Here is a 14,227-nt window from a genome sequence, read left to right on the forward strand (position 1 = left end):
TGTCCAACTCAACCTTGACATTGTTGTAATAAATATTCTGACCAAGTGTTGTCAAGACCAGAAAAAATCTGTGGTCTCAACAGTGATTCATTTTGATGTGCGTCCCGCGTGCCAGACGCACATTTTTTTCTGGGGACGCATCATTCTCAAACATGTGCGTACTCGGGATGCATTGTTTTAAAATTCCGATTTTCAACATCATCAAAGTTGTACATGATACCGAGTTCGATGCGTGGAGATAAGCGAAACACATGTTAACACCGTTTTGAAAAGTAGAACGTTAGTCACATTAATACATTCAGAATGTAATACCCGTATTTTGATTGGTTAAAATATATCAATTATCCAATCAGTTACGGCGTTTTATTAAAAGTTCAATGGACGTTTAATTTGCTGTCCCGGATGGTAAACAAAGAAAATGCCACCCAAAAAGGTTTTCAAAAAATTGATCCTCAACAATTTAAACTCGCTCAGTGTGTAGATATTTATCGATAACGCAGCCTCAATGTAAAACATGTGGTTAAATGTGAAGAATAAACGGCGGAAAACACATTTTGTGTTCGTCTGTTGTGAGCGCAGACAGTTATATTGTAAAGCGATGTTATTATAATTTTCTGGATTAATTGATCATTGTTGTTTTTTCCTATGTGACAATTAAAAATGTGCAAGTTCTGAAATAAATAGCATCTTTTATTTTTATACGGTACATACATAATAGTGATACAGATCGTACAGCATTCCATCCTATGTAACGTAGAAAGTAAGTACATATAACAACACAGACTTCTGCTGTTCATACTGCAGGATGTGAGAGGGGTTTTTATGTACAGAATAAGGTCTTGACCAAATTCAGGAACAGTTTAACTGTAGGGAACCAAGACAAACTTATGAGAGTGAAGTTGTGCAATTTTGTCAGGGATGAATTTATGGGAAAAGCTCTCCATGTTTGAAGAAAAAACAAGGCGAGAAGGCTTTACACCTTAAATACAGTATGAGTGTTGTTACACTAAATATTTATTGAAGGTTTAAACCTTTTGACCAAAGCAGAAATTATCTTTTGTCACACTGTTTGAAAGGGATAATTTTGACCAAAAAATTATTAACACTAGTCCTCCAATTTATTAAAACTCTAGTCAGTCCAAATTGTTAAATAAGTTAAAAGTTCTCTGTTTAAGATGTTATATGTTTCAATGTTTGTTATTTAAAGTAAAACGAATAAAGATTTTACTTGCTATAAACCTATTTCTTTTTTTAGCTGTAAAATTGCAATATAGAGCCCCTGGCTAAGGCGTATCATGTTAAGTTGATTATTTGTAACGAATTTACAAAGACACAATCTGGGACCCATTGTTTTCAGTTTAGACCCATTGTTTCAAAATATGCGAGTCCCAGGGACTCATTGATGTAGATTTCAAAATGAATCACTGCCTCAAGAAAGGCAACCATTAGTAATTCAATGAAAAAAAAACATTGGGGATTACATTTGAACTGGTTACCTACTTTTTCAACGTCCATGAGACAGGTTCAAACTTGGGCGGGAAAATGTCAATATAAACACTCTGACTTTTTATCGAGATTGCATCATAAATATATATGACCTCTAGAGTGGTCACAAGGTTTTTCTACTGTTTTAACCTGGTGACCTTGTTTTTGTTCAAACAGACTCCGATAAAAATCGGTCTAGATTTAGTCGAGATAAACATGTAAACCAAGTTTTATAAAGATTCAGTCATGAATGTGGTCTCTATAGTGGTAACAAGTTTTTTCTAGGATTTGACTTGGTAACCTAAATTTCACACACGACTAAGGTTTTTTCTAAAGCCTGGATATTGTCTTAAAAATCATTCTCATCAAGTTCCATCATGATTGAGTTATAATACAAGGTTTATGTAAGATTTGACCTTGTGACCTTGTTTTTGGAAAAATGTAAACCAGGTTCGAACAATAGCTCCAAGAAAATGTCAAAATAAACATTATGACAAAAGAGCGATTCATATATATGGCCGCTTGAGTAGTAACAAAGTTTTCTTACATATGATCAGGCAACCAAGCTTTGGTTGCATGTAATCCAGATTCAAACTCATTCTAGATTTAATATAAAAGTCAAGACGAACATTCAGACCAAGTTTCATAAAGATTGATTCGTACATGTGGCTTAGGAATAAGATTGGAACAAGATTTTTCTAACAATTTACCTGGTGACCTAACTTTTAAACACAGGTAACCTAGATTCAAACCTGGTCTAATTATTGTCTAAATAAATATTCTGATATTCTGGCCATGTTTTATCAAGTTTGAGTCATAACTGTTGACATTGTAAGCCAGATAAACGTTGTGACCAAGTTTCATCAAGATTGGACAAAAAAATGTGGCCTTTAGAGTGTTGACAAGATAAAAGTTGACAAGGCAGACCAAGAGCTAAAGGACGCCGGACATAGAGTGATCACAATAGCTCATCTTTAGCATTTTGTGCTAAATGAACTAAAAAGAACACATTCTACTAAATCTTAAGTTAATTTTGCAAATAACACAATCTCACTTTATCAAAACTTGAAGCCATTGGTATATTATAAAGTACATATAGTATATACAGTAAGTCATAACTATTCCATCGAGAATTTGTGTTTCAAGCAGAAATGAATTTGCAGTTCTTGTTAAAATTATACAGAAATGTTTACTCAGAATAATTGTTATTTGAAATAATTTTTCATTGTCCTAGGGACTTTGAAATAGCAAGGTCCCACTGAATATAGGTAATTGATGTTAGGCGATCGGTTCAATTTATAAGAAATTTGTTGTGACAATATTGCTTGCCCATCCATGGTACTCAAATGTTCACCCAATAGAGCAACAAAAAATTAGGAAAAAATTAAGACGTGGTTACCTTTTTTGGTTTATTTTGTTCTGAATATGTCCTCTTTTTGGCCTGCGTATCGACACTCTGAGTTATACGCTTGGTCTGCTTCATGCCAAAATGGTGCTTATCACACAGCTGCTCAAATAAGAAAGAAATTATTAAGCATCATTCAATACTTGACTTCCTACAAATATAAATATGAGCCATGTTCTGGGAAAATGGGGCATAATGCATGTGTGTAAAGTGTTGGACAAGAATAGCCTGTGCAGTCTGCACAGGCTAATCAGGGACAAAACTGTCTGCTTTTAAGGCACTTTTTGTTTAAAGGAAGTATTTTCTACATTAAAATCCTTTTAAGGCAGAAAGTATTGTCCCTGTTAAGACTGTGTAGATATATAATAAATTACATGTATGTGAAATTTTGGCAGAAGCAAAATTGATGCATCCATTGCACTCAGACTTTAGTAAACCAGCCATCATAAAACACACAATTAGCTAAAAAAAATATGGAACACCAATGCATATTAATACATAAATATATGTGTTAAAAAATTATCTGCTATGTACTAAATGCCTCTTTGTCTTTTATTGCTTCAAAATGTATTTTTACCTTATGGACATACAAGAGTAACAAGAGCACCGCATAACGGGTGCCAACGCTCGGCTGCATTAGCTTGTCAGAATATTTTCTCATTTTTTTTAGAGGTCACGGTGACCTTAACCTTTGACCTAGTGACCCAAAATTGGGTGTGGCATGTAGAACTCATCAAGGCGCATCTACTTATGAAGTTTCAAAGTTGTAGGTGGAAGCAATTTAATTTTAGAGCCAATGTCAATGTTTTAGCACGACGCCTATGGCGGACGGCAGACCGCAAATGACGAGCTGGCTATGACAATACCTCGGGTTTTTCCGAAAACAGCCAAGCTAAAAATGGGTGTGGCGTGAAGAAATGAGGAAGGTGAATGTACATATGAAGTTTAAAAGTTGTAGGTGGAAGCACTTTAATTGTAGAGGCTATATTAAAGTTTTATATTAGAGGTGACAGCGACTTTGACCTTTGACCTAGTGACCCAAAAATGGGTGTGGCGTGTAGAAATCATCAAGGTGCATGTACATATGAAGTTTCAAAGTTGTAGGTGGAAGCACTTTGATTTTAGAGCGAATGTAAAAGGTTTATGTTGAAGTTTTATATTAGAGGTCACAGTGACCTTGACCTTTGACCTAGTGACCCAAAAATGGGTGTGGCGTGTAGAAGTCTCATCAAGGTGCATCTACATATGAAGTTTCAAAGTTGTAGGTGGAAGCAATTTAATTTTAGAGCCAATGTCAATGTTTTAGCACGACGCCTATGGCGGACGGCAGACTGCAAATGACGAGCTGGCTATGACAATACCTCGGGTTTTTCCGAAAACAGCCAAGCCAAAAATGGGTGTGGCGTGAAGAAATGAGGAAGGTGAATGTACATATGAAGTTTAAAAGTTGTAGGTGGAAGCACTTTGATTTTAGAGTGAATGTAAAAGGTTTATGTTGAAGTTTTATATTAGAGGTCACAGTGACCTTGACCTTTGACCTAGTGACCCAAAAATGGGTGTGGCGTGTAGAAGTCTCATCAAGGTGCATCTACATATGAAGTTTCAAAGTTGTAGGTGGAAGCACTTTGATTTTAGAGCCAATGTTAAGGTTTTAGCACGACGCCTACGGCGGACGGCCGACGACGAGCTGAATATGACAATACCTCGGGTTTTCTCCGAAAACAGCCGAGCTAAAAACCCAACTATATTTAATTGTAAGTAATGTTTACTGTTTATAAAGTGTTTAATGCAGTACAATGGGACTATGAATACGACAAGGCAATGACTGGAAATACTGATGCTCTTGAAATTATCCTACATAAATAAAATAAAAATGACAACAAAACCTCAAGTTCAAGGTCAACTGGGTCTGCCTCAGACAGCGTAACCATGGCAACTTTGTTGACCTGGTAGACCTCATGTTCCCCTGACAACAGACCAATGCATGTCCTCTTGCTGATCAGCAAAAGTCGCCAGTCCGAGTCTGAAAGTAATACAATATAATAACAAGGGACAAAATTGTCACAAAACCAGGTTTTCAATTTGAAAAAAAGTCTGATAAAGGGAGACAACTCAAACTGAACTGATTGTTCATAGTTACCCCACTTGTTTCAAAATAAATCTATTTTTAGTTGTGGCGACCTTGACCTTGGAGATATTGATGTTATTCTTTTGTGCGACACACCGTCCAATGATGGTAAACAAATGTGCCAAATGATTTTAAAATCTCACAATGAATGACATAGTTATGGCCCGGACAAGCTCATTTATGGCCATTTTTTACCTTGACCTTGGAGATATCCACGTAATTCTTTCGCATGACACACCATCTAATGATGGTGAACAAATGTGCCAAATGATTTTAAAATCTCACAATGAACGACAAAGTTATAGCCCGACAAGCTTGTTCCGCCCGCCTGCCAGCCCGCCAGCCAGCCCGCCTGCCCGCCGACATTCGCCAATCTAATAACCAGTTTTTTCCTTCGGAAAACCTGGTTAAATATGTGTCCTTGAGACAAGGAGGGATAAATCAACATCCAATTACATGCATGGAGCTTATATTTCTTGTAACCTAAAATTTTTTTTGCCCAGAAACAAAATAAACTAGTATATGAAACTCTTATTTCAAATACTGAAAAACCTTCAAGTGAATCAAAAAGGAATGCAATAATTATATTTAATAATATTGACTGGAAGTATGTGCACAGCTTTGTTTTTAAAATAACCAGAGATAACTTACATACAATGGTAACATACTAGAATAATACATAGAATTTTAGGTACTAAAAATCTGCTTTTTAAAATTGAAAATTGTTGATGATAATAAATGTACTTTTTGTAATAAATATGAGGAAACTTTAACTCATCTTTTCTGGGGTTGTGAGCACATCCAAATAATTGTTCAACATGTTTCGAACGTATTGAATATAACTAATGTCAATATGCCTACACTCTCTTGCCAGGGCATGATTCTTGGAATTGTACTGAAAAAATGAAACCTATTAATATATTGCTTCTTGAAATTTAAAAGATTGCCTTTTGTGTAAACAAACAAACAAAATCCCAAATGTTCCAGGACTTCAAAGAAGTCTTCTGTTATCATGGGAAATCCAAAAACAGACAACTCATCAAAATAATGAATTCCCTAATTGGTCAGTTGTAAGAATACTCCAAGAATGAACCCAAGCCAATATAATTCACTGTAACAAAATATGTACAACTAAACATATTTTTAGTACACTGGTGACATGCTTTTTTTTCTTCACACTTTTTTTAATTTGTGTATTCCATATACCGGTATTTAATGTTTATGAACCCTCTAGATAGATAAAAAGTATATGTGTTATTTGTGCATGTACTTTTATTATAATACGTGTATTTATTTTAATACAATGAATTCTTGTTGTATGATTTTTACAATGTTTATATATATATATATATATATATATTCACACATATGGCCAGTTACGGGGTCTCTGATTTAGAAATAGGTTATGGGGTTCCCACTTTAAATACATGTATCTCCATACCCTTTTTTATCCGATATAAACACGAATTAAGGTATATAGGGGTACCTACTATTATTATTGTATATAAATACGTCATTTATTTAACGTCTTATACAAGGAAATATATAGCGAACTTATTTGCGAGGTATATACAATTTCAATTTCAGACCTGATTGTGGTTTTCGATTTAAGACCTTATTGTGAGATTTGATTGCATTACCTCCCCTACACCCCCCTCATAGTAATTAAAGGAGCCTAGATTGCGGGGTTGTATATAGACCCCGTTTTTATATTGACCTCGTAAGTACAGTCTGAAAACTACAGAGACCGCGTAACTGGCACTATGTATTGGTATATATATATATATATATATATATATATATATATATATATATATATATATATATATATATATATATATATATTATTTTTGAGCTACTAACACAATCTTTTGTAAGGTATTAAGGTATGGAGCAGGATGGCCTCGACCTACACATACCTATGGACCAGGTTAATAAAGATTTTTTTTTTTTTTTTTAAAAGAAACAACAAAGACATGGAGGGATTCACATAGTCTGGTTTACCTGCCCTATTTGTTTATAATTGAAGCTGGGAACCAGATTGGGATTCTTATTCCATTTCTCTCTAAAAACTCCACTAATTTGGAAAAAAAAAAGTAACAAAGTATCAAATGGCACAAAATAAACTTGAATAATAGAAAGAAAATAAAAGTGTGAAAAGAAAAAGCATGATAGATGACCATTTTTTATTTTATGCTTTCCTGTGGTTTATAGAGAAATATCAGTGAATTAAAACTGATAATTTCACTGTTTCAAACAATGAAAATTATCAATGAAAATTATCGATAATTTTCACTGTTTATGTTAAATGACGTCATTTTTTTGACGAAATGACGTCATGTTCCCAACGAAATTCTTTAGTTAAACTCTTTAACAATGTATATAAACTGTGAAATAAAGCATAAAATAAAAAGAAAATTTGTTGGATTCGGTGGATTATCGATTTTAATTCACTCGTGATCATATAAAATATATATTTTCACTCGTGGCTGCGCCACTCGTGAAAATATTATTTTCTATTATCACTCGTGAATTAAAATCGATAATCCACCGAATCCAACAAATATCCTCTATATAATATCTATGAAAATCACTAAATACACAATATGTGTACCTTAATGCTGAAATAGTATTTAGTTTTAGCTTTGGACCAACTAAAGTTAAAGAAAACATTATTACATAAAAATACTTTCCTACACTTTAAGATGAGTAAGCTGAGAGTAGTGTGCTTTTTTGTTAGATGTAATAAAATATTAAGACTTTTAAAAATAATGCCAATTTGGTTAAATATGTCAGCCAAAATTTATTACAAAATGTAAACCTTATTCAGTTATTTAAATGACAATGATGTTAAAATTAAACAGACAAATAGGTTTAAACACATACGTCACGCATAATAACACTAAAACTATTTAAATCATAGCTATTTGCAATTATTAATTCTGCATTTTTAAAGAAATAACCCCACCCACACTTTCAAGGGTTTTCTCTGTTACCTTTCCAGTCCAAAACAAAAATATTTGTATATTTGTATAATATAAGCTTTACTATTGAAGTTTAAGATTTACAGTCTTACATTTTTCATGATAAGATAGAACAATGGCCACCACAAACCAAGAATGATAATTTGCACTGAGAGGCATCTATATGGCATGTCATGTACAAACCATACATGTTTATGATATTCACTTTAAATGGCCAAACTTTATGTCTCTCAGATCATGAATATAACTGGTACTCTAGAAGTCAAGTAAAACATATATTTGTCTTGATAAACAAATTGCTTGTTCTGCAGATGTTATAAAAGCTCTTGTATGCATATAAAAGATTACACAAACAAATAATTTTTGTGAAAAGGGTGGTTCATTTTACCCATACCAATTTTATACAAAAAAACGTTTCTTTCCTGTGACATTGACATGACTTGAAACCATTAACAGATAAAAATGTTGTGCACAAGATGCCGCCATTGTTGTTTTAGTTAATTTTCTGCCCCAACAATAATCACTCTTCATAAATTATTGGCTTCAAAACCTAAACAATACATAGACAAATATCATGGAAAATTTCTGAGATGGCTTATAAAATATAGCACTGCTTTCATGTTGTTGCTGCTGATATGTATTTGCTTCACAACTACAGACCAATAAACTGATGGCCAATGGTTCCATAAATATTGTGAAAATCTCAAAGACATCAACTGATTACTCGACTTTGATACATGGCCTAGAAATACAAATGTCAGGAAAATAAAAGGATAGGCTTAGCAATCATTCCAGTCAATAGTTGTTTTGTCCATGAAAGAAAATTTTCAGGCAGATCTAGGAAAAATCCCAGATTAGGAAAGGCTTTTTTGCTGCATTCACCATAAGAATTGGATTGCCCATGAGTTTGAAAAGACCCTGAAAACCCTAGGTTCAGGCAATAATGACTAATTTTATTCAACAGCGCTTGTTTGATTGAAATAATAATGGTTGATAAGGTACCATGTATGATTTTCAAAGGGTCTATAATGAGTCAGCATTGTTTGTACCTTCAGATTAATGGGGTTCTCCAAAGTCTAGTGAAGTCTGGAATAAGCTTATTCTTTTTTAATTCAATATAAAACATACAATGTATACATACATATGATCACACAACAAATTAATACATGTACCATGTAGCAGCAATAATGTTCAAACATATAAAGCTGGGTTCCCACTGCCGATCAGATCAACTTGATCAAGCCCGACCAAGTGGTCGGGTTCTGGTCTGGTTCGGTCGGCATGAGTGATCGGGGGCGGTCAGGTAGTTCGGCATTGGTTAGGCCTCCTACCCGATATTTTTTTACATGTAAAAAAATATCGAGTAGCGGTCAAGTAGGAAATGGATCAAGAAGAGCTCGGCAAGTGGTTGTGTATTAGTTGAGTAGAAGATCGAGTTGATCGTGAAGCAATCGTGTGGCGATCGGATTGACATCTTTTACACAATCTCAACCTGATCCGCTCTACCTCTACCTGAGTTTTTTTAGATCGCAACACGATCCACTCGACCTCTATTAAATTTTATGTAAAGATTTACTAGACTGCTACCTGACGGCTACTCGACCGTACACGATCACTTCTCGATTGCTATTAGACCATACACGACCTCATGTCACTTAAACAAAACTCACATGCAAAACGTCGTGCTTGTCTCTCATAACCTTTTTAGAATCGTACAAGTAAACATCTAAAGATGCCAAGAAATGGCAAAAAGGCGACTGATACTGCTAAAACTAGTAAAAAATCCATGATGATTGTAGTGATTAGTGAACAACAATGTTTGACTGTTTTATTCTCAAAGTTTCAATAAACGACCGTTCGCGACTTTGTACGACTGTAGTACGACCATCACGATCTGGTCGAGTGAAGATCTGGTGGCGATCGAGCTGAGGTCCACTTGGTCGAGCTGAGATCGTATAGGGCTCGCATATAGGTCATGATGATCGAGTGGAAATTGGAAAGATGGTTGAGTGGACGTCGTGAATGAGTCGTGTCGGGGTCGTGTGTTATCGACAAGAGGTCTAGAAGAAGTCGTGTATACCCTTTTTAGTCGAGCTTGGTTGGGTTTGGTCGGGAAATTTTGGTGATCGGGGTGATCGAGTTGATCGGATCGGCAGTGGGAACCCACCTTTATACAAGATAGGCTAATTTATACATATTTTTGACCTTGTGTTTTCCTTTAGATTAAACAAGAAATATCTTTAAAAAAGATATACGGCGTTGATTGTGGTTGGAGTTTATGGAAGGTAAAGATTTAAATGAATGAGATCAAGGATAGCTAATATCTTTTTCTGTGCAGTTTTTAGCTGCATCAAACGCAGTACGGAATGCTACGCGGAGTTTTCGTGGCTTATTTTACATAATTACATATTGCTGGTCATAAACCTAGGGATACAAAACAGAAAACCAAAGTCAACCGGCCACACGCGAAGTCTCCGTACATATTTTAAATATGTATACGCGCGTTCTTCGAACAAACCTGTTTGAGTGGTTTATCGGGCATTGCTACGTGTATTTGATTTGATTGTTAACAGTATCGAGAATCATCGCGCTCATACTTAATACATTAGTCAATATGCTGCAATAATACATTAGTAAATATGATGGAATAATTCTTGTTAATTAATTAAAAATAATATTTATCATGGTATTGTTGAAAACACATTAAGAATCTATTATTGACATGCCATAAAATAATATCGCTGGATATCTTCATTTCACATCTTTCTGGTGGTAAAGAAAAATCCAGTTTACCTAGTTCACGCTATAGCGTCTTTATTATATAACTTTTATGTTATTGACCGCGAACTCTGAACAGCACATAAGGTCTGACCTGTATATAAACTCTGACATTCAAACACACTAACCGCGAACTGACCCCTTATACCTCGCGGGTTGAAATGCAATGCATTAAAGTGAGGCATCGCTTCCACTGCTCTTTATACTTTTACATATAACATGTTGACAGGAATATGGAAGTCAGTACTAAATATGAGAACATGGCCTTTAAGTACACAACGTTCTCGCACTGAAAATCCTCTGAAAATAAAAGGTGCACGCACAAACTGTATTGATGTCAAGATTGAGTGTAAAACTGTTCTATCTATTAAGCCTTTTTATTAGAGATAAAACTGTTTCATGTTGAACACGCAGTAAAACAGTGTTACAAAGACGTGGACATGTTTCCAATGTTCTAGTGGTATTATCAAATAAGCCAATGCAGTCAATGAAGTGTATTCATCTGTACTTGGCCACGGGAAGTTTTTTTTGAATTCTATTGGACGCTAACAAAGGTCAGGCTAAGGTGAAAAGCTGGCGTATACAGCTAACGCCAAAAAATTGTTATATTTTTTATGTGCTGTTTTTTTGAACTGTATTCTGACCCAGTCTTTAATATAATTTGTTGTTCAAGGTGAATTATCTAAAGTTGTGTCTTTTCATCATGATTGACCGCACTTTTCATAGGAGAAGAGTCTAAATTAATAGAAGCCATGAAATAGATGCTAAGAAAATGTGAATGAAAGCAAAGGCATTCTAGTGTTACTCAGGAAACGGATAATCGTGCAAGTTTCACAAAATTCCTATTAAAGGTACCGTCAACCACGACTAATAATTGTAAAAGAATACAGTATTTTACAACCTTTCTTCATTGTCATGGTTGACGGTACCTTTAAAACCTTGCATGAGTATTAAAAACAGAACAAAAATAAATCTGACTTCTCAATTAAGAATGAATATGACCCTGGTAACTAACAGTAACAATGTCTGTGGTTTAATACGTTTGATTCATCCAAGAAAGAAGCTATTTTGCCGCTATTTTCTGCTACCACCCATTGTCCCTGCCATACCAGAGCTTTGCCACAAATGACATTCAACTAAACGGAATAAGTCTTATTTAATCAGGAAAATATATACCTAGTAGATAGCTAATATAATGAACTCATGCAAGCACTAAAGAAACTAATAAAAGGTTGAAGAACAGTATGAGACGAATTAATATGTCACATCAAATCAGGGAAAATGAAAATGTATTGTCAATACCCTTGCAAAAAGTTAACCCACTTTCATACCAAAACACACTTAAACCAACATAAAACTGTGTTTTTTCTAAGTTTTTCTGAGCGGAAGTTGGTTTTTGCTAATAAAAGCGAGTTTTATGTGAGCTAAACTGTGCTTAACTGAGTTTAAAGTTGGTTTTTTAAAGTAGATGTGTGTTAAAGCGAGTTTTTTTGCTGTAAGAAGTTGGTTTTTTATGTGTCAAAAGTGAGTCTTTTTATTTATGAGTTGGTTTATGTGTGTTTAAGTGTGTCTTTTTGTTTCATAAGCGAGTCTTTTACAACAGAAGTGGGTCTTTTTATAAACAGAAGTGGGTTAAAGCGAGTTTAAGTTGGTCTTTTTATAAATAATTTGAAAGCCGCAACATGGCTAAAAGACTCACTTTAACACACTTATCAATAAGTTGGTCTTTTGTTTATTAACATAACTCAACAATAAAACAATAATTCTTCAACTAGGTCTTTGTTTCATGTTTATAGCCATATATTATCAAGGTGAATTGTAAAGGGGCTTTTTTACAGCTTGTTTGCCATTGCACCTTTTGTACATTTATGGGCTCCCCATAATTTTAAGGAAACATTGGATAAAAATTGCTCTTTCAGAACATCACAGGTTCACAGATACTATAAAAATGTTAAAATGTTCAAACTTAGTTTTATACCTGAATATGAAATTGTTTGTCTTTCACTTTGAATCAATACATAAATATTAAATATATTATAAGAACAATCACACATCTATAAAAATGTGAATACTTCCATTTAATTCATGTTCTTTGGAGAATTCAATAGACTTACAGTGTGTTTTTTTATTCATTTTTTGAGGGGGAGAGTGACACTGTTTCTATAATAAATAAAACTAGTTTCAGTGTGCAAGTGTTGATTAATATATGGAAACTTATGTGGGCTTGCCAGCATCAATTATATCTCCTCAACATAAAAACAATAACTATTTTAACTTTCTTATACTGATATTTAACCCCAATACAATTAATGCCTACCACATTGACCTTTAACATACAATTTAAAAGGCAATAAAAATAAATAATATTTATACTATTAATATTATTTGCTAACACCATTCAGCATGTTTTTTTTTTAAATATTCACAATTTAATATAATATGCTAAGGGTGCTGTGTATTATTCAATAAATACATATATGTTGGTGTTGAAATCAGTAGATATTTCTCAGATTTAGTAATTGGCTGACACACATAAGAGATTAGCCCCACCCCCCCCCCCCCCCAATTAAATCATAAACATTAATTCTTATCACAGTATCAGTGCTCCATCTATAGGCCTAACAAAGGGGTGTTGATAGACTTTTGATTGGCTGAGCCACCATCTATTTGAAAACAAGCGACTTTGATTGGCTGGAGACAGGAAGTTATGTTTTGAAAACAAAGGGGGTTTTCATCAACTGACTTTGAGCTTTAAGGTATAATTGAGTAACATTAAGACTTATAATTCTAGTTTAAAATGTCTTGAATAACTTTCAGCATGAAGTATTGTGTGGTAAACAATGTGTATGTACTACAATGTGTAATTCAACAATAAGTTTGTTGCAAAGGAGATTCAAAGTGGATGGTTAAAGTGATATGGTCTCATAATTCATCAACTGCCTGTTATCTTGGAATACTGAAGAACACTGAGTTGTTTTAGGTTTGTATTTTCATTTTTACATCACTTTTTTATTTAGTTTTATATTGAATTAATTATGATCATTATCATATTTATGTATTGTCACTGGGAAATGTAAATGGATAAGTATAAATGTAATGCAATTATAAGGAAAAACAACACCATTTGAATAATTATGGCTGTATTTTATGATTATTGTCATCTTAAATGTTATTTATACCTATTTCTGGTCATTAATGAACAGATTTCTTTTCCACATATTCAATGAAAACTTTTATATTTTAAATTTGAAGGTTAAACTCCCAAGGTGAAATTTACATTGATTGGAAGATTCTTTGGATAGAATATTCCTGCCAAAAGACAGCAGAAGGGGGACTAACTGATGTATGGATTTTGACACCAGATTTTACCCTGCACGAGCAGCCCAACTTGAGTAGATCAGGAGTGGGAAAACCGAGCCCTGTCCTTGACCAAGGAAAGTTGGATTT

The 14,227-nt window shown here is 34.0% G+C and overlaps 1 protein-coding gene across 1 annotated transcript in view; it reads right to left on the minus strand.

The window, feature by feature from the left end:
• LOC127840838 (phosphatidylinositide phosphatase SAC2-like) overlaps positions 1-14,227 on the minus strand; it is a 419,571-nt gene that overhangs the window by 394,295 nt on the left and 11,049 nt on the right. Inside the window, exons 3-4 of the mRNA XM_052369265.1 lie at positions 4,777-4,913; positions 2,885-2,992 (exon numbers count right to left, since the gene is read on the minus strand). Of these exons, the coding sequence (XP_052225225.1) occupies positions 2,885-2,992; positions 4,777-4,913 (245 nt within the window). The remainder of the gene's footprint in view (positions 1-2,884; positions 2,993-4,776; positions 4,914-14,227) is intronic.

The sequence above is a fragment of the Dreissena polymorpha genome, chromosome 8, assembly GCF_020536995.1.
Source record: "Dreissena polymorpha isolate Duluth1 chromosome 8, UMN_Dpol_1.0, whole genome shotgun sequence".
NCBI lineage: Eukaryota > Metazoa > Mollusca > Bivalvia > Myida > Dreissenidae > Dreissena > Dreissena polymorpha.